The sequence below is a fragment of the Protopterus annectens genome, chromosome 4.part0 (genome assembly GCF_019279795.1).
Source record: "Protopterus annectens isolate FY-2018-M chromosome 4.part0, PAN1.0, whole genome shotgun sequence".
In the NCBI taxonomy this organism is placed as follows: Eukaryota; Metazoa; Chordata; order Ceratodontiformes; family Protopteridae; genus Protopterus; species Protopterus annectens.
Window position 1 is genome coordinate 899,727,398 of NC_056733.1, and position 20,587 is coordinate 899,747,984.

At 44.6% G+C, this 20,587-nt stretch overlaps 1 protein-coding gene across 1 annotated transcript in view; it reads right to left on the minus strand.

The window, feature by feature from the left end:
• SLC5A1 (solute carrier family 5 member 1) overlaps nt 1–20,587 on the minus strand; it is a 555,407-nt gene that overhangs the window by 90,896 nt on the left and 443,924 nt on the right. Inside the window, exon 11 of the mRNA XM_044068862.1 lies at nt 7,375–7,525. Within this exon, the coding sequence (XP_043924797.1) occupies nt 7,375–7,525 (151 nt within the window). The remainder of the gene's footprint in view (nt 1–7,374; nt 7,526–20,587) is intronic.

The following is a 20,587-nucleotide window of genomic DNA, read 5'->3' on the forward strand; positions in this document are numbered from 1 at the left end:
CTTGGTCAAAAGCCCATATACTCAAATGCTATTTTCATGAGACAAAAATAATGAAAACTGAAATCTCGAACTGGGCAGTTTTTCTAGGACAAATATGCCCTTTTTCCCACTGTACTATGATCCTGGAGTTGGTATATATAGTTGGGGGCTGTTGGGGGCACAGCCCCCCACCTAGGTGGGTTTCAGATACTATTGTGTGTTTTTGTGAAGTTTTGGGCAAGTGTTTACTTGTCCTGGGAAAAATGCATGGTTCAGGATTTTAGTTTTCGTTATTTTCATCTCACAAAAATAACGTTCGAGTATTTAGGCTTTCAGACATGCAAAGTAGATCCATTTCCAGTCCTCCGCTGTCCATCTCTGTTATAGTTATTCCATCTCTTTGTCTTATGTTCAGTAAGTTTTCAGCTGCTCCTCTTTTCAGGTCTGCTGCACTCTCCTCCATCTTGGAATTCCTGGAACTGCAGTAGCAGTCCTCCAGTGCCACCTAGCAGCTCCAGGGAATACTTTTCTTCCTCTCCTCAAAAGAGTAGGAGAAGTTCCATGGTGCCTTGGCCAAATTTTACCTAGTCAATATGAAAACTGTGAAGATAGGTGAAGGCTGCCAGCCTAGCCAGATAAAATTTTGCAGATAATTCTGTCATTTGTAACTATTAATATAAGCCAAAGGCTTGTTCTCTTAAATGGAAGAAAATGCTGTTAGATGTGGAATTGCAAAAATGTAACAACAGTGTACTCTGCTGAAACAAAGCTGATAAGTCAAGCATTGTGGAATTTTTTGATTTAACCCTCAGAGATGTCTATAGGGAGGCATCCTGCCTATTGTTTTGAGGCCAGAGTTAATGGCTAGAATTTACATGTATACTGTTTTTATTGCTCTGGCTTCCTGACCAGCTATAAGAGCAAAAGGGCTATTAACCTCTGAGTTCTGTTAGCCTGGGAACCAGAAAGAAATGATGTAATCTGAAATGAATCAGTGGTACTGTGTTAGTTTAAGGAGAGAAAGAATGAGGTCATTTGAGCATTTGTCTTGAGAACATCCGTCACCAGCATTGTCTTGCTCTATATGTAAGTTTATTTTAGAACTGTGTTTTCTCTTAGATATAGCTAGGAACTAGGAAGATTAGATTAGTGCTTTTGTCTGTTGATGTAAGAGCTATTCTACTGTATTATTTAAGCATTTTCCTGTGATCTCTGAACTCTTGACTAGCACTGTGTAGTAAGAAGTATTGTCTTGTGTTTTTATTATTTATTATTAAATATTTTTAAACCTTTCAACTGTGGCTGTTTTGTACAGAGATAATTTAAGCTCTAAGAGTACATTGCATGTATGTAGTGATACTGTACCAAGTCACTCGAAATAAGGCTTGACTGTTCAGTTGCAATTACCATTTGGATACTTCAGATGAGTTGGGGAAGAAGGGAGACCTATACCTAGCAAGCATGACATCCCTGCACAGGAAAGGGACCTCCAGAACTGCTCATGGGTCTAAAGGAACCCATGGTGGTAAGCCCAGACTGCCCCAACAGAATCTGCCAGTAGCAGGAGAAGCCACTATTCCAAGTACATGGCAAGGACCTAGGGTTAAATGTTTTGAATGCAACCAGTGGGGCCATGTGGCATACAAATGTCCATGGAGGCAAGGTGAGGAACAAAATGTGAGGGAGCCAGTAAGTTGGAAAGACAAAATGCCAATAGTAGGTTGTCTTGAGACAACAGAGGTACCAAACTACCATCCTGCAGATGTCCTAATAGGGAAGTATTTTGATGTGGCAGTACTATATGTTTGTGCAGTTACACACAGTCAGGCTAGGAGACAAGCATGTGGGTTTGGTAGCCTGGGGGATATGCAGACAGACCACATACCTACAGCCAGGACTGATGAGGTGGTTACTTCAGGGAGGGAGATGCTCTGTAGCAGTGAGACTGAAGGTGAGTCACAGCTGCTTGTGGGTACTGAAGTTCCCTTGGACAGAGTAACTGCAAAGGTAGAGGTGAGAAGTAGTGCCCAGGCTGACAGTGAAGCACTGCTGTCAGAGGATGCCAGATGCCTTGTGGAAGGGGAGCTGGGAAGGGTTACAAAGAGAAAGTTGAGATAGGCTCAGCTCTCAGACCATACATTGCAAGGCCTGAGGCAGGTAGCTAGTGAGGCACCTGATTCTCAAGGGAAGGGGGAATCTGTATACTGGGACAAAGGATTACTGTATAGAGAGTGGACCCCTGAGGGAGGGCTAGAAGGTGAGAGGGTACAGCAGTTGGTAGTGCCTAGAGCCTACCGTCTGGCACTTGTAGCCATAGCCCATGATATTCCCTTTTCAGGTCATATGGGGATAAAACATACAAAGAGATGTATTATGCAGAACTTCTATTGGCCTGGAATTTCCAGAGATGTAATGGTACTGCAGGACTTGTGAGCAGTGCCAAAAGATAGGCAAGGCAGGAGACAAGGTGAGAGCTCCTTTGATGCCTTTGCCTGTGATTGCTATTTCAGAGGGCAGCTATGGATATCGTGGGGCCTCTGACTACACCAAGATCCACAGGGAAAAATTATATCCTAGTGGTAGTAGACTATGCTACAAGATACCCTGAGGCAGTGGCTTTGTCCTCTATTGAGGCAAAAAGGGTGGAAAATGCTTTGTTAGAGATTTCAGTAGGGCAGGATTCCCAAATGAAATACTGACTGACAGAGGTGTCAATTTCATGTCAGACCTGCTGGCTTGTCTGTGGAAGTACTGTGGGGTGAAGCACCTGAAAACCACCCCCTACCATCCCCAGACTAATGGTCTGGTTTTGAGGTTAAACTCTACAATCAAGTCCATGCTACAGGCATTTGCAGACCAGTTTAAGAGGGAGTGGGACAAATATTTGCCCTATCTGTTGTTTGCTTACAGAGAGGTTCCCCAGGAATCCACAGGTTTTTCACCCTTTGAGTTGCTGTATGGGCATAGGGTGAGGGGACCTCTAGATTTAATTTGAGATGAGTGGGAAGGTGAGTGTGACTCTCACAAGGAGTCTGTTGTGGCATATTTCCTAAACCTCAGGACAAGGCTCAGGGAACTCATGGGCTTGGCCCAGGAGAACCTGGCAGAAGCCCAACAACAGAAAAAGGTCTGGTATAACAGGAATGCTTGAGCTAGAGAGTATGCTGTAGGGCCGCAGGAAATGGTTCTCAGTCCTGTCAGACAAAGCTAGCTGCAAGCAGCTTGGTAGGGACCTCACAAGGTGGTAAGAAAGGTAAGTGATGTTAACTACATGGTAAAACTGCTTGGCAGGAGGCAGGAACACAAATTGTACCATGTTAACATGATAAAACCTTACCATGATAGGGAGGCCCTTGTGCTGAGCATTTGGAGTGGGTTTCAGGAGGAGTCTGAGGGTGATCTGGTGACTGATTTCCTCAGTGAAGCTCGGACTGACACCTCAATGGAAGGGGTAGCAATGTCCCAGCAGCTATCTCCTACCCAGGTTCAAGAAATCCGAGCAGTGTTACAGGAGTTTGGGGACATGTTCACTGGGAAACTAGGGTGTACCCACCTGGTGCAGCACCAGGTGGATACAGGACCCCAAAGGCCTATTAGGCAGGCCCCTTATAGGTCACCTGAGAGAGTCAAACAGACTCTGAAGGAGGAGATACAGGAAATTTTGGAAATAGGGGTAATTCAAGAGTCTAACAGTCCCTGGGCCTCTCAAGGGGTACTGGTGCCAAAGAAGGATGGCAGCACCAGGTTCTGTGTGGACTACAGGAAATTAAATAGTCACACAGAATCAGATGCTCAACCTATGTCTAGGATGGATGAAACCCTAGAACAGCTGGGTGGGGCTAAGTATCTTACAACTATTGATCTTACCAAGGGTTACTGGCAGGTGCCCTTGACTCCCAGTGCTAGAGAGAGGTCAGCCTTTGTGACTTCTTTGGGGTTGTATGAATTCACAAAGATGCCCTTTGGGATGAAAAATGCCCCAGCGACTTTATAGAGGCTGGTAGATCATATCCTAGCAGGAGCAGGAGGGTTTGCCCTTGCTTACATAGATGATATTGCCATCTACAGCCATTCCTGGCAAGAACATCTTCAGCATGTCAGGGAGGTGCTGGGCAGACTACAGTGGGCAGGGTTGACCACTAAGCCGAGCAAATGTCAGGTGGGTATGGCAGAGGTCTCTTACCTGGGACAGAGTGGGGAGTGGCAAGATCAGACCAGAACCTGTCAGAGTAGAAGCCATTCAGGCATGGCCTGCACCTGTTACCAAAAAGCAGGCGAGGGCATTCTTAGGGACAGCAGGGTACTACAGAAAGTTTGTCCCCAGTTATAGTACCATAGCTGCTCCCTCACAGACCTGACAAGGAAGAACAGGCCATATAAGGTAGTGTGGACCACAACATGTGAGCAGGCATTCCAGAAGCTTAAAGAAGCTTTGGGAGGACCTCCTGTGTTAGTCAGTCCAGATTACAGCAAATAATTTGTTGTGCAGGTGGGTGTTTCAAACCATGGGGTGGGGGCTGTACTTAGCCAGATTTCTTCAGAGGGAGAAAAGCACACAGTAGTTTATCTCAGTTGTAGGCTCCAACCCAGGGAGGAATGCTATGCAGCTGTAGAAAAGGAATGTCTAGCCATAGTGTGGGCACTGCGGAAACTTCAGCCTTATCTATATGGAAGAAAATTCACTGTAGTGACAGATCACAATCCCCTAACACAGTTAAACAGAGCCAGCCAGCAAAATGCCAAGTTGCTAAGATGGAGCCTAGGGTTGCAAGCATATGATATGTCAGTACAGCACTGCAGTGGGATTATCAATGCCAATACAGATGAGCTCTCAAGACAGGGAATGGGGTAAGGTAGACTCAGATAGACCTAACCCTCTGAAGCAACGTTTCTCAAGGGTCACTTGAAAAACTAGCTTGTGTTCTCCGGGGGGGGGGGGGTTGTGTGAAGATAGGTTAAGGCTGCCAGCCTAGCCAGATAGAATTTTGTAGATAATTCTGTCATTTGTAAATATTAATATAATCCATAGGCTTGTTCTCTTAAATGGAAGAAAATGCTGTTAGATGTAAAACTGCAAAAAATGTAACAACAGTGCATTCTGCTGTAACAAAGCTGAAGTCAAGCATTGTGAAATTCTTTGATCTAAACCTTGGAGCTGAGATGAATAGAGGGAGGCATTCTGCCTATTGTTTTGAGGCCAATGTTAATGGCTAGAATTTACATGTATAATTTATTTTATTGCTCTGGCTTCCTGACCAGCTGCAAGATCAAAAGGCTATTAACCTCTGATGATGTAATCTGAAATGAATCAGTGGTACTGTGTGAAAGAATGAGGGCATTTGAGCATTTGTCTTGAGAACATCCAACATCACCAGCACTGTCTTGCTCTATATGTAAGTTTATTTTAGAACTGTGTTTTCTCTTAGATATAGCTAGGAAATAGGAAGATTAGATTAGTGTTTTTCTGTGTTGATGTAAGAATGATTCTACTGTATTATTTTAAGCATTTTCCTGTGTTCTCTGAACTTTTGACTAGCACTGTGTAGTAAGAAGTATTGTCTTGTGATTTTATTATTTATCATGAAATATATTTAAACCTTTCAACTGTAGCTGTTTTGTGTAGAGATAATTTAAGCTCCAAGAGTACATTGTATGTATGTAGTGATACTGTACCAAGTCACTCCAAATAAGCCTTGACTGTTCATTTGCACTTACCATTTGGATAATAATATTGCTTAGTATAATTGGACAGCCTTTGATAAGGGCCTTTTGGTAGATGATAAATATTAGCGGGTGGTGGCAGTGATTTCTACTGCATAGGCTGGGTAAAAGGGGCACAGCTGTAGAACCTGTGCCAGCCTTCCCCATGAGTGTCGTTGTGGTTGTATATAATCCTTAAGGTCTTCTCAGAAAATCTAGTACATACTACTAAAACAAACAATAAAGCTGATGACTCCCTTTTTTCTAATATAGTTGGAAAAGCCTGGAACCTCCTTCCAAATGAATTCTCCACACTTCCCTCACTATCCTGTTTCAAAAACAAATTGAAAGTATTCCTCAATACACACTGGTTATGCCCATGCTCTAAACCTGACTAGTCTAAGTGTCTCTATATACGCTACTCTTCCTAACCCGTCTACTCATTAAAAGCAACTCCTTCCTTTTTAAACTATGTTACTAATTATCTCTTGACTACCTTGATTGCATTTACATTCCTTTATTATGCCTGTATTCTGCACTGTAAATTTAGATTGTACTTGCATCCTTTGTTATGCCTGTATTTTGCACTGTACATTTTACTGTGATAACCTGTTATACATACTGTTAATGGTTTTTAACTAGCTCATGTATCCTTAGATGTTATTGTGTTAATTTAATTGTCCTAGCTTGGAGCTTAACTCCCCGGGCCTCTACTGAAAATGGACATGTATCCAGTTGGACTAGCCCGGTAAACAAATGTAAAATAAAATAAATAATAAATAAAAATAACTCTTATCTCAAAGTGTGTGTGTGTCAGCTACTTGGGCAGGGACATAAAGCACTGGTTGGACAGAGAGGGTGCTAGAGGTTTTAGCTTGCCCACTAGGCTGAGATCTGGACCCAATAGCTGTGCCAGTGGTGAGTCTTATTGAGGATCTGGAGAGAAAGGGAGAAACCAGCCTCAGACTGACTGTGATCTCTGTGTGCTCTTAAGGGAAACTGTACTTTACTGTGTATGTATTTATTATCCTTTCCCTATATGGATGCCCCTCACTGGTGTCAGTGGTGAGGATTGAGGCTACTTGATTGCTGGGCCAGTGCACGGGCATCACAACTACCAGCCTGGGTCACTACTGCAGACAGGCCACTATTCTTGTGTGACTAACCCAGTAGACAAAGCAAAAATAAATAAATAAACAAACAAACAAATAAATTAATAAATACATAATGCATATTTTCAGGCATCCTGGAATGTTGTAAACCCTTCTTATAACCTGTTTCCCTGACTTGTTGCATGCAAATATTCTAATTTGACCATTACTATGTTCTTTTCTGTTTTGTTTTTAGTGCCTCATTCCCCATCCACAATATTCAACTGAGTTTTCATTCCCAGCCAACTAATTTCACACTTTTTATACTGAAATTACAGACTGGATGAATTTCTGCACAGTCTTTCCCATGTTCTTTGTCTGCTTTTCTCTTTGTAGATCTCTGTGTCAAGCTTTTTCTTTCTATCTCCCCCACAGTGGCACTTACAATAAATGAGGATGGGCTGGTGCCATTTCTGGACCCTGTGACAACCCTTCATAACCCTACCAGATCAGGAAGGGGATAGGAGCAGAATGTCAAGACGTCCACCCAAAGATGCTCATTCAGCTTCAGCCAAGGTTCCAGCAAGGAAAACATGGCACCTACCTTCCAGCAATCATCAGTTCCCTCTCCGTGGCATGGGTTCGGACCTTGGCATAGATATCCATAGTGAAGAGTGTACTGGCACTGTTAAAAATGGAGGTCAAGGAACTCATCAGCGATGCCAGCATCACTGACAACATCAGGCCACGCAAACCTATGTGTGGGAAAATTCGAGTTCAAGTTAATGTTTATTAAAGTACATAATCATAAGAATGAGCACAAATAAACTGATATGCTTCAAACATAATAAGAAATGTAAACAAAGGCAATTAAACCCCAGACAACTAAAAGCAAACTATAAATAAAGTGCATGGTATATACATGGTCGTGCTATAATAAATCAGTCATACAATAAATTATACAGTTAGTTATTCATTCAGGCCTATGTCAGACACTTAGGTGGTATGTTCTACAGGTCTGGTTTTTGATAGGTGGAGGTATGAAGGTAAGTGGATTTTCTGGCAGGGTGACTGGAGGGAATGGGGCCACTGAGAACATGTGAGAGCATCTTACAGAGTAGGGGGTCCTAAGTCATGAAGAGCTAGGTAAACCCTAATTAGAATATTTAAAGTAATCCAGTGCCTTCTAGACAGTCAGTAAAGCTGAGACAGACCCAGTGTAATATGATGGTAATGTAACACCCTTGTAAGCAGCCAGTAGCTGCTGCAGTCAGTCATGTTTGCAGCCTATATGTCCAAGGTCCATGTGAGAGGATACCTTATCCATGAACTATGACACAAAAGTCTGTAGATGGCATGCAGTACCTGATAAGGGTACTGTTCCTAAGACAGGAACAGGAAGATCAGATAACCCTTCTGAAACCTAGTCATTTAAGTTTAAGTTGTCAAAAATCATCAGGAAAATCCCATATCCTAGATACGAATCCCAGTTTGTCCCTCTGCAGATGATGTTGGAGGACAAAACTACAGCAAATTAATCCAGCAAAGTGGGATACTCACTACAATGGTGGTCACATTCAGGTCAGTCAATCCATCAGTTTCAGGCAGTTCATTATTTATTTATTTATTACATTTGATTACTAGGTAGGTGGGAACCCAGCCACTGGGGATGCACAAGCCAGTGCATTTCTTTGTGCCGGTCCCAAGCCCGGATAAATGGGGAGGGTTGCGTCAGGAAGGGCATCCGGCGCAAAAATTCTGCCACATAACTTATGGCGTGAAAATTTCATATTTCCATACCGGATCTGTCGAGGCCCGGGTTAACAACGACCGCCACCAGTACTGTTAGCCAACAGGGTGCTGGCGGAAGTTGGGCTACTGTTGGCCGAAGGAGAAGAGGAGGGCGAAGGCATGCCCGAAGGCAGGAAGAGAGGAGGAAGGTTAGGAGTGTAGCAGTGAGGGTAGGAACTTTGAATGTTGGCAGTATGACTGGTATAGGAAGAGAGCTAGCTGATATGATGGAGAGAAGGAAGGCTGATATATTGTGCGTGCAAGAGACCAGATGGAAGGGAAGTAAGGCCAGGTGTTTAGGAAATGGGTTCAAATTGTTCTATCATGGTGTGGATGGCAGGAGAAATGGGGTAGGGGTTATACTAAAGGAACAATATGCCAAGAGTGTTTTAGACGTGAAGAGAGTGTCTGACGGAGTGATGTTTATGAAGCTCGAAATTGATGGTGTAATGATGAATGTTGATGTTATGTGATCCTATCTCGCCTACATTCTGACTGATGGGTTCGGAGCCGATCCCTCGGCTCCGACTCGGCACGCTTATGCCAAAGAGCGAAGTCTCTTACTGGCTGAGCTTACCATATCCCAGGATGCACCACTACCAGTCCCCCAGATCTCGTTTGCCGCTAACAAGTGAAATCGTGGTCTCGAGCTGGCTGAGTTAAGTAGTGATTATTTCACTAGTTTTTCTGTCAGGATTTTCTTCATTCTCAACAAAAAGCTGTTTTAACAGCTATTCTTGTGTTTAGAGTGCGTTTGACAAAATTCACTTGGTGAATTCTTGTGTTGTGAGTGTGGACTAGGAGTACCTCTTGTCTGGAAAGGCCTTTCCGGTCTTTTTATTTGTAGGTGACTTGGTTCTGTTTGGATCATTTATATTTCTCTTCTTTAAAGAAGAACTAGCAGAGAGATTATTCCAATTTACAGAGTTTGTGCTGTGTTTTGACTACAGAGTATTGCAGTGATAACTGTAAGCCTATTCTAGGTGTGTCACCAGTGTTTCTTCCAGTTAGTTTTCTGAAATTTTCTATAATGTCTCAGAATCCTAGGCCTTCGGGCTTTAAGAAATGTGTAAAATGTAGCTTCAAAATGTCCATCACGGACGATCACTCGCTCTGTGTGTATTGCTTAGGGCAAAACATTTACAGGAATCATGTAGTGTATGTCACGCTTTTCCTCAAGGGTCCTCCAGGAGAGGAAAAATAAATTAATTCTTAAGGGATTAATTAAACCTTCTTAAGAAGCTTTGGCATCCTCTCCTTCTCCGGCCAAAAGAAAAGGGCGTCGGCTCCGACCAATCCGTCGGATCCGATCGCTAAGAAACAAAGGCAGGCCTCTCCTTGGCTCCAAGGACTTGGGCCGAGGTGAACGGTCTGCCTCGATGCCACCAGTATCGATTCCTCTGGCTTTGGAGCCGATAGCTGGGGCATCGAGGCGGGTCACCTTCGGCTCCACTGCTCGGAGCCGACAAGGTTGCCGCTCAGACACTTCCTCCTCGGCGCGAAGTCCACCTCGGCACCGATGGAATCTGGTGTGTGTATTCCTTGGCGCCGATAGTTGTCGAGTCTCCGGAGCCGGTCCCCTAGTCCTTTGGGGCCGTTGGAGAGGCCATCTCGAACCCGTTCTGTTTCCTCTCGGTCTTGAGGATGTCAGATTCTGATATAGACAGGGTGCTCCAAAGACTGTTCCAGTCCCCAGTCTTCCAAAATTTGTTTCGGTTCCGACCCAGTTGGCTTGAGCCGATGACCTGGCCCACCCATTGCCATTCCTCCTCCGACTGCTTGGCTCCGTGAGCAGGTGCTGTTGGAGCCGGTGGAGATATCAGGGTCGGCTCCGACCCTTACTCCAACCCGGCCTTGGTCCGAGTTTGGTACGGACTTCTTCGGCTGGACCGGGGTGATGTTTGGGCCTATGCTGGTTCCGAGCCTCCCCTCGGTGCTTGGCTGCGGGACTTCCGTTGGCTATCACGGCTCTGGGGACCGGACACTCCCAGGATTCTGGGGTCCGGCTTTCAGAGCCATGAGGAGTGCCTTGGCCAAGTCCTCTTGCCATCTCTCGGCTTTACGGCACCTTCCTGGGCGTGGAGACTGGGTCTTTGGCAGTTCCCCTGTCCGTAGTCAGCGGAGCCCGGGGCCTGAGGTTACCCCAGTGGGGTTCCCCTCCTCCTGAGGGTTCTTGAGTTGTCTTGGAGGAACCCCCAAGGAAGAGATCGTGCAAGAGGAAGCACGTGGACTCCCGAGTCTATTACATCAGACACTGATCTGGATGATGCAGAGGGTCCCAGTCGCCCTCGGATGATGTCTCATTTGCAGACATCTTAGAGATCCTCAAACAACGAGGCGGCTGGATATCCAAACCTCCCTCTGCTGGAGTCAGTGCTCCTCAAGGCCTTTGGGGCTCAGCCCTCCGCCTCCTGGGTGTCTCCGCCCTTGACGAGCTTCTGGATTTAGTTTGTCGGCGTGAACATCCAGATACCGTGGAACCAGTCCCTTCTCGTCCAAATAAATTTTTGTCTGCTCCCCGAGAAGGAGTTCCTCACTAAAGGAGTGGCTGTAGATGCCATGGTGGTGGCATCTGCTACACAACAAGACGTGGCAGAGGCTTCAACGTCCGTCCATCCTCCTAATAAGGAGTCTAGGAGTATGGACAGTGCGGAAGCGCACCCTGACTTCAGCGGCCTTTACTTTAAGGTCTCTGAATTATTTGGCACATTTTACCAGGCTTCAGAGGGATCTGGTCAAGGAGTTGTCAGATTCCCTCGGTAACCTACCTGAGCAGCTAGCCCAGTCGGTTAGCTCTCAGTTGGCTATCCTTACGTCAATTTCTAACTCGTCCATGAGGCTCATTTCCTATGCGGCCGAAGGCGGGTAAGCGGCAGGCACAGGCGTGGCTCTACGGAGACAAGCCTGGCTCCGCTGTGTCAGTTTGGCGGAGGCCTTCAAGTCTTCCTTCGCGGCGCTCCCTTTGATGGGTCCTCATTGTTTGGACCCAAGGTTAAAGACACCCTTACCGCTGTGAGCAGGAGGGAAAAACTTTATCTGCCGTAGGTGCCCGTTATTCCACTCCCTTTCGGCCTTACCCCAAGGCTAAAGGAGGGGGAAAATGTGGTTCATAAATCTCGCAAGTTTTTCTCCCAACAGCAGGAAGATTCCCCTTCCAGAGGCAGAGGGCGGGAAATTTTTCAGGGAGCGCCGTCCCAGAGGCGGCAGAGGGCCCCGCAATTCTGGAGACCGAGTCCTTTCGTGGCTCTTCAGCCTCCCACCGTCATGAGGGATTGCCCGGCTGTGCTGCTCGAGCCAGTCGGGTGTCGTTGCCAAGCACCTAAAAGCCTGGGAGTCAATCACTCAGGACAGATGGGTGCTTGGATCATTGCGGAGGTTACACCATCCCATTCACATACTCCCCACCGTCCAAAAGAATCCCGGACCCACCACCCAGTCAAAGGGAAATGGCAGCCGCAGAAGCTTTAAAGCTGCTAGAAAAGGAGTCATCCAACGGTCCCCACAGACCAGATCGGATCAGGAAATTACTCCAGGTTCTTTTAGTGCCAAAAAGACAGGGGACCTGAGACCAATATTGGATCTCAGCAGACTGAACCAATCCGTCAAATCCAAATTCGAATGGTCACGTTACAATCCATTCTCCCATTGTTGGAGAAGGATGTTTGGATGTGCTCCATAGACCTCAAGGACGCCTATTATCACATACCGATACAGCAGGTGTCCAGGAGGTATCTGCGCTTCAGCCTGGGAGTCAGTCATTACCAATTTTGCGCTCTGCCCTTTGGTCTCACCACAGCCCCCAGGGTGTTCACCAAGTGTTTGGCAGTAGTGACGGCTCACCTGAGAAGTCTTGGATTCCAAGTGTTTCCCTATCTCGACGACTGGCTCCTGACTGCCACCACCAGGCATCTACTAATGGACAACCTCAAAGCCACCATCTCCCTGGGTATTACCCTGGGGATTACATTCAATTGGTCAAAGTCTGTCTTGCTGCCCTCTCAACGCATAAAGTTTATAGGAGCAGAGATAGACTCAAGATTGATGCGTCTTTCTTCCTGCGAAAGGATCCAAACTTTACAGGGCCAAGTTCAAGCTCTGATCTCGAGATCCAAAGCCCCAGCCAGGATGGTTCTACAAGTTTTAGGCTCAATGTCTGCCACGGTTCTTTTAGTTCCTCTGGCAAGATTACACATGAGGATTCTTCAGTGGCTATTGTCAACTCAATGGTCTTTTCAGGATCTTCCCTCAATCATCACATCATGATTACGGAAATATGCAAAGGGACCTTCGCTGGTGGCTTCAGACATCCAATTTGGATCAAGGAAAACCCTTTGTTCTCCCTCTCCAGTGGTTACCCTGGCGACAGATGCCTCCCAGATAGGGTGAGGGGGGCATTGTCTGGGCCGGCTAGTTCAGGGCTCCTGGCTTCCAGGCGGAGCTCTTCTCCACATCAACGTGTTGGAGATGAGGGCTGTACTTCTATCCCTACAAGCCTTACACAAGTTTCTTCCTCAGGGCATCATCGCCATCCACACAGACAACATGTCGGTGGTTTGGTATCTGAACAAACAAGGAGGGACCAGATCATACCCCCTTTGCAGAGAGGCCATGAGAGTGTGGGAATGGGCTGTAGCTACCAACCGCTTCTTGGTAGCGACCCACATCCCGGAAAGTCAAATATATTGGCAGACAAATTGAGCAGGACAATTCTCTCTCCTCACGAGTGGTCTCTAAACCACACAGTAGCAGCTCAGGTTTTCAGGAGATGGGGACGCCGTGCTGCGACCTATTTGCAACTCCACTAAACACCAAGTGCCAAAGGTTCTTCTCCTTGATCCCACATCAGGGAGTACCAGCCATGGATGCTCTAGCACAACCTTGGCCAACAGGGCTACTTTATGCCTTTCCTCCAATTCCGCTTCTTCCCAGAGTTATTCAAAAGCTTCTCAACTGGGGTCTTCAATGATACTGATTGCCCGTACTGGCCTCGTCAGGTATGGTTTCCCTACCTGAAGAAGCATGCAGTGGACGATCCGTGGACTTTAGACCTAATTCGGACTTGCTAATCCATCAGTCGGGACATTGGCATCAGTCCCTTCAATCTTGAAATTGACAGCTTGGCTCCTCCACTTCCGACTTTAGTTAGAAGGCACACACTAGACCCGGAAGTTGTTCACATTTTATCTTCGCCCACAAACCCACCACTAACAAATTGTACCTTAGTAAGTGGAAGAGGTTTGCTATCTGGGCTCAACTCAAGGGCTTAGACCCTATCACTGCTCCTGTCCCAGAGGTCTTGAAATTCTTAACATCCCTGTTTAATCAGGGATCTTCTGTCTCAACTATTAAAGTCCAACTAGCGGCTATCTCTAAATTCCACGAATCCATGGATCCTCCTTTGATGAGCAGCAGACTATGCAAAACTTTCATTAAAGGTGCGAGCCTATTAAGACCCCAATTTTCATCCTGCACCTCCGTGGGATCTTGATTTGGTGCCGCATTAACATCTCCCCTTCGAACCGGCTGCTACATGCGAGTTAAAATATCTGTCTTGGAAAACTGCCTTCTTAGTTGCAATTACTTGCAAGAAGAGTTTCAGAGCTTCAAGCCCTGTCTATTAAGCCACCGTGCTTGATTTTCCACAAGGATAGAGTATCACTTAGGCCTAATCCATCCTTTGTCCCAAAGGTCTGTTCTAGTTTCTGCCTCCAACAATCTCTAGAGCTACCAGTTTTCTTCCCAAAATTCTCCAATGAAGCAGAATACACTCTTCATAAATTGGATGTTCACAGGCAATTACGCTTCTATTTAGACAGGACTCAGCAACCGTAAGTCAGACCAGTTGTTTGTGTCCTTCTCAGATAATAAACTGGGCCAAACCATCACAAAAGCTACTATCTCAAAATGGATCAGAGATTGCATAACTCAGGCTTATTCTTCTTGAATAAGCAACTTACAACATCTATCAAGGCTCATTCTACCAGAGCTATGGCTACTTCTATAGCTTTTCATTCCAAGCTCGCTATATCGAAATCTGTGCTGCGGCTACTTGGTCCAATCCGCACACTTTCATTTCCCACTACAAATTGGATGTGGCATCTAAAGGACGAGCTTCATTTGGTTCCACGGTACTCAGGAGTGTTTTCCAGTGAGCCACCCAGGATTCAGGTGCTAGGGGCTGTCCCATCAGTCAGAATGTAGGCGAGATAGGATCACATAACATCTTTTAGTTATGTACTCACCATAACTTCAGATGTTTGGGATCCATCTCGCCACATTCCTAACCCTCCTTGCCCCTGCCTTGGACATCAGAAGAGATTGGACGGTTTTGAGTTCTACTGTTTATCTTGTTTCATCTGACTATGTTATATAAGCAGGGTGTGCATGTGTGCATGTATGCGGACAAACTAGATCTGGGGGACTGGTAGTGGTGCATCCTGGGATATGGTAAGCTCAGCCAGTAAGAGACTTCGCTCTTTGGCATAAGCGTGCCGTCGGAGCCGAGGGATCGGCTCCGAACCCATCAGTCAGAATGTAGGCGAGATGGATCCCAAACATCTGAAGTTATGGTGAGTACATAACTAAAAGTTAGTGCATATGCTCCACAAGTTGGGTGTGTGATGGATGAGAAAGAGAAATTTTGGAGCGAGTTGGATGAAGTTGTGGTGAGTGTACCCAAGGGTGAGAGACTAGTGATTGGAGTGGACGATAATGGGCATGTTGGTGAAGTGAACAGAGGGGATGAGGAAGTGATGGGTAGGTATGGTGTTAAGGAGGGGAATGCAGAAGGTCAGATGATTGTGGATTTTGCGAAAAGGATGGACATGGCTGTGGTGAATACGTATTTTAAGAAGAGGGAGGAGCATAGGGTGACGTACAAGAGTGGAGGAAGATGCACACAGATGGATTATATCCTGTGTAGGAGGGCCAGTCTGAAGGAGATTGGAGACTGTAAAGTGGTGGCAGGGGAAAGTGTAGTTAAGCAGCATATAATGGTGGTCTGTAGGATGATGTTGGTGATCAAGAACAGGAGGAGGAGTGTGAAAGCAGTGCCAGGGATTAAATGGTGGAAGTTAAGAAAGGGTGATTGTGAAGTGGAGTTTAGGGAAGAGTTAAGACAGGCACTGGGAGGCAGTGGAGAGTTACCGAATAGCTGGGTAACTACAGCAGAACTAGTAAGGGAGACTGCTAGAAAGGTGCTTGGTGTGACATCTGGACAGATGAAGGAGGACAAGGAGACCTGGTGGTGGAATGATGAAGTACAGGAGAGTATACAGAGGAAGAGGCTGGTGAAGAAGAAGTGGGATTGTCAAAGAGATGAAGAAAGTAGACAATTGTATAAGGAGATGAGGCGCATGGCAAAGAGAGAGGTGGCGAAAGCTAAGGATAAGGCCTATGGAGAGTTGTATGAGAGATTGGACACTAAAGAGGGAGAAAAGGACCTGTACCGATTGGCTAAACAGAGGGACAGAGCTGGGAAAGATGTGCAGCAAGTAAGGGTGATAAAGGATAGTGAGGGAAAGGTACTCACAAGAGAGCTGCGTGTGTTGAATAGATGGAAAGAGTATTTTGAGAGGCTGATGAATGAAGAGAATGAGAGCGAGAGAATGTTGGATTATGTGGGGATAGTGAATCAGGAAGTGAAACAGATTAGCAAGGAGGAAGTAAGGACAGCTATGAAGAGGATGAAGAATGGAAAGGCTGTTGGCCCAGATGACATCCCAATGGAAGCATGGAGGTGCTTAGGAGAAATGGCAGTAGAATTTTTAACTAGATTGTTTAATGAAATTTTGGAAAGTCAGAGGATGCCTGAGGAGTAGAGAAAAAGTGTTTTGGTACCTATCTTTAAGAATAAGGGTGATGTGCAGAGCTGCAGTAACTACAGAGGGATAAAATTGATCAGTCACAGCTTGAAGTTATGGAAGAGGGTAGTAGAAGCTAGGTTAAGAAGGGAGGTGATGATTAGTGATCAGCAGTATGGTTTCATGCCAGGAAAGAGCACTACAGATGCAATGTTTGCTCTGAGAGTGTTACTGGAGAAATACAGAGAAGGTCAGAAGGAGTTGCATTGTGTCTTTGTAGACTTGGAGAAAGCATATGACAGGGTGCCTAGAGAAGAGTTGTGGTATTGTATGAGGAAGTCGGGAGTGGCAGAGAAGTATGTAAGAGTGGTACAGGATATGTACGAGGGTAGTGTGACAGTGGTGAGGACTGCAGTGGGAGTGACAGATCCGTTTAAGGTGGAGGTGGGATTACATTAAGGATCAGCTGTGAGTCCTTTCTTATTTGCAGTGGTGATGGACAGGTTGACAGATGAAGATCAGACAGGAGGCCCCATGGACTATGATGTTTGCAGATGACATTGTGATCTGTAGTGAGAGTAGGAATCAGGTTGAGGAGACTCTGGAGAGGTGGAGATATGCTCTAGAGAGCAGAGGAATGAAGGTCAGCAGGGCTAAGACAGAATATATGTGTGTAAATGAGAGGGAGGGTAAAGGAATAGTGAGGATGCAGGGAGTAGAGTTGGTAAAGGTGGACGAGTTTAAGTACTTGGGATCAACAGTTAAGAGTAATGGTGAATGTGGAAGAGAGGTGAAGAAGAGAGTACAGGCAGGGTGGAGTGGGTGGAGAAGAGTGTCAGGAGTGATTTGTGACAGATGGGTACCAGTAAGAGTGAAAGGGAAGGTCTACAAGACAGTAGTGAGACCAGCTATGTTATATGGGTTGGAGACAGTGGCATTGACAAAAAGGCAGGAGTCAGAGCTGGATGTGGCAGAGTTAAAGATGTTAAGATTTACACTCGGTGTGACTAGGATGGATAGGATTAGGAATCAGTATATTAGAGGGTCAGCTCATGTTGGACAGTTTGGAGACAAAGCTAGAGAGACGAGATTGCGTTGGTTTGGACATGTGCTGAGGAGGGATGATGGGTATATTGGGAAAAAGATGCTAAGGATGAAGCTGCCAGGTAAGAGGAAAAGAGGAAGGCCTAAGATAAGGTTTATGGATGTGGTGAGAGAAGACATGCAGGCAGTTGGTGTGACAGAGCAAGATGCAGAGGATAGGAAGAAATGGAAAGAGATGATCCGCTGTGGTGACCCCTAACGGGAAAAGCCGAAAGATGATGATGATTACTAGGTAGGTGGGCTGGTCCACAGACCCTTTTCAGCTACAACCCAGGCCCATATACAGTAGCAACCGTACAAAACAGAACACTGGAGCAAAAAGCGAGATGTTCACAAACTTATAAGATGATAAACAAATGCCAATTAAGACAAGTTAAGAACAGATACCAGTTAAAACAAGTTAGAAGATATGTTTGGATATGTAACTATTCACATTCTCAGAATGTGGTATGCAAGTTCACAGTTTCAGCACAGAGTATACAAATAGTACATGAAACCATTTTGGACATTATATTTATAATATATACATGTAGGAACCTATTTTGCATCATATGAAAATGGTAAAATGTTTACACACCTGTTATATCATAATCTGAGAAGAGCTTTAGGAGAGACTTTATTTGCTATGATAGCTGCCATCTCGTGGCTTAGTTTCCTACCTGCTTGATGTGATATATGCTTAGACTACACTTTTCCTTTGTAACAGGAGCATGGTGCTTCTTTGAACAAGCTCTTTTTCAGTATTTTTTAAACTATCTGCTGTGCCTTCTTGTCTGGTTTCAGATGACAAATGTTTCTATATTGCTGGGGCCACTTTAAGACGGTACCAGTAGTGGTTTTGAATCTGGGTCTGACAGGGATATGGTCTTATTGCCATAATCTCTTAGAGTGTAACTTTGTCATCTGATTTGTAGCTTGGATCGCAGTGGCTAGCAGTGTTCTTGAGTGAGGATTTTGAAAATTAGACATGAAAAAAGAAAGGTTGCCCTTTCACTGACTGGTAGCCATTTGCAGTTATCCAACAGATGGCACTGCTGGGTTCTGTCGTCAGTGAGGAGAATTAATCTACACATTTTGTTGATCGCTGTTGGTAGTTTTTTAGTAGTTGTACTTGAGTGGAATGTTGCTAAAGGAATTCTGTACTTCACTTTAGGTATTAATACATTTTTGGCTATGATTGTGCGGGTTCTTGGAGTTATCCGATTGGTGATTTTATAGCAGAGTTTGAGTTGGGCAAAGGTTTTGGTAATGGTGCTTTCAATATGTTTGCTGAAGGAATATGAGGTGTCTAGGGTAAGACCTATATACTTTTATGCAAGACTAGAAGGAGAACATTGCCATTTAGATCAGCTATGTGCAAAATGGGGATTTTGTGGAAGCTTTTTTTAATGTCTCAAAGATCTTAGTGCTGGATTTTAGGGAGCTAATGAGTAGCCTCTTTTCATGGGCCCAAGTGTATAAATTTGTGAACGTAGATTGAAGTTTGTGCTCAAAGGCATGTACGAGTTGGATTCTAACTGAAGGATATCATCAGTGTACATGGTAAGGTTAACGTATTTGAGATCTGTGCTGATGTTAATAAAGTGAGAATAGCATGGCCCAAGAATGGAACCTCGGGGAATCCCTGTATTAAGGATACCTTGAATTAAAAGTAAGTTGCTAAAATATACTTGGAATGCCCTATACTGTAGGAAGCTTTTTATCTATCCTATCATTGAGCTTTCAAAATTAAATTCACTACGTTTGAAGATTAGGATGTTGTGGTAAGCAGTTTGAAATGCCCCAGTCGAGTCTATGAAGAGTCCTCCTGCTAGTTTAGATTTATTCATGTTATTGCACTGGCATTGCCAAGGGTGGTGGTGCTAAAGGCTTTTCAGAAGCCATTTTGGGCATCACACAGAACAATGTACTTATTTACATGATCAAATACTTGCTTGCAGATCTGTTTTTCAAATATTTTTGCCAGTGGACAGAGTATCATAGTTGTGGACTAAAGTTTATGCTTTCTTTGAGCTGTTTTTTTTTTAGGGAGTGGTATTATGATGACATGTTTAAAGGTGCTAGGAAAATGTTTGAGGTAAGTGATTGTAGATGTGTGTAAGAGGGCTTGCAATTTGTGTACCAGGCATTTTTTAGGAATGTGTGGTGCAGTGTGCAGAATGCACTGTCCTTATTAACTAATTTCAGTTGAGCTTTCTCAATACCTTTTTCTAGAAATGTAAAATTATGGATGCATTCCAAGTTTTCAAGTAGTTTAACATTAGACACAGATTACAAAAGAAAATAGAAGTAAAGCTGTACGTCTTCAACATAACAGTGATAATGTAAGCCTCTCCTTTGGATGGCATCTGCTAAAAGGAAAAGTTATATAGTGAAAAGTAACAGCCTAATATGGAGTCCAGTGGTACCCTAAAATCTGGAGAGTAGGATTCATAGGAACCAACCTCAGATATTAGTATTTGTTACACCCAAAAGGTAGGAGGCAACTCAGTCTAGCTCAATGCTAGTAATACAATGGCAGTAAAAAATATTTTGAATGTTCAGTCTTTTTGTGATTCAGTCTTTTGATTTTCAATCTTTTGATAATAAACCATAATTTATGTTGTTTATCTTCCACATTCATCCCTGAAATGTGGTTTAATCTTGTTATAAATGTGGTTTCTGTTTCATAGTATCTATTCTCTGCCTTAAGATGTGTGTAGTTTGATCCTGGCACGTATCTGATTTCTTCCTTAGAGTTCACATTCTACCCTGAAATATGTGTATCTATGTGTATAAAGCTGGGGCGTTACTTTCAATAAGTATCTGATCTGTAAAGAGTATTTGTGGATTTGACCTTAGTATCTATATTTTTTCTGTCTCTTACAGTTCACACTCTGTCCTGAAATAGAGACCTGTTACATATGAGGTTTTGTAGACCATGTTTAGTACTTCACAATGGCAGTGCGTGGACAGGTGTACTAGTTGTTGACTGTTTGGGGAGAACTTTCAACATGCAGTGTGTGTGTGTGTGTGTGTGTGTGTGTGTGTGTGTGTGTGTGTGTGTGTGTGTGTGTGTGTGTGTGTGTATGTGTGTGTGTGTGTTTTGGATATAATTATTTATCTGTAATTTGTATTCAT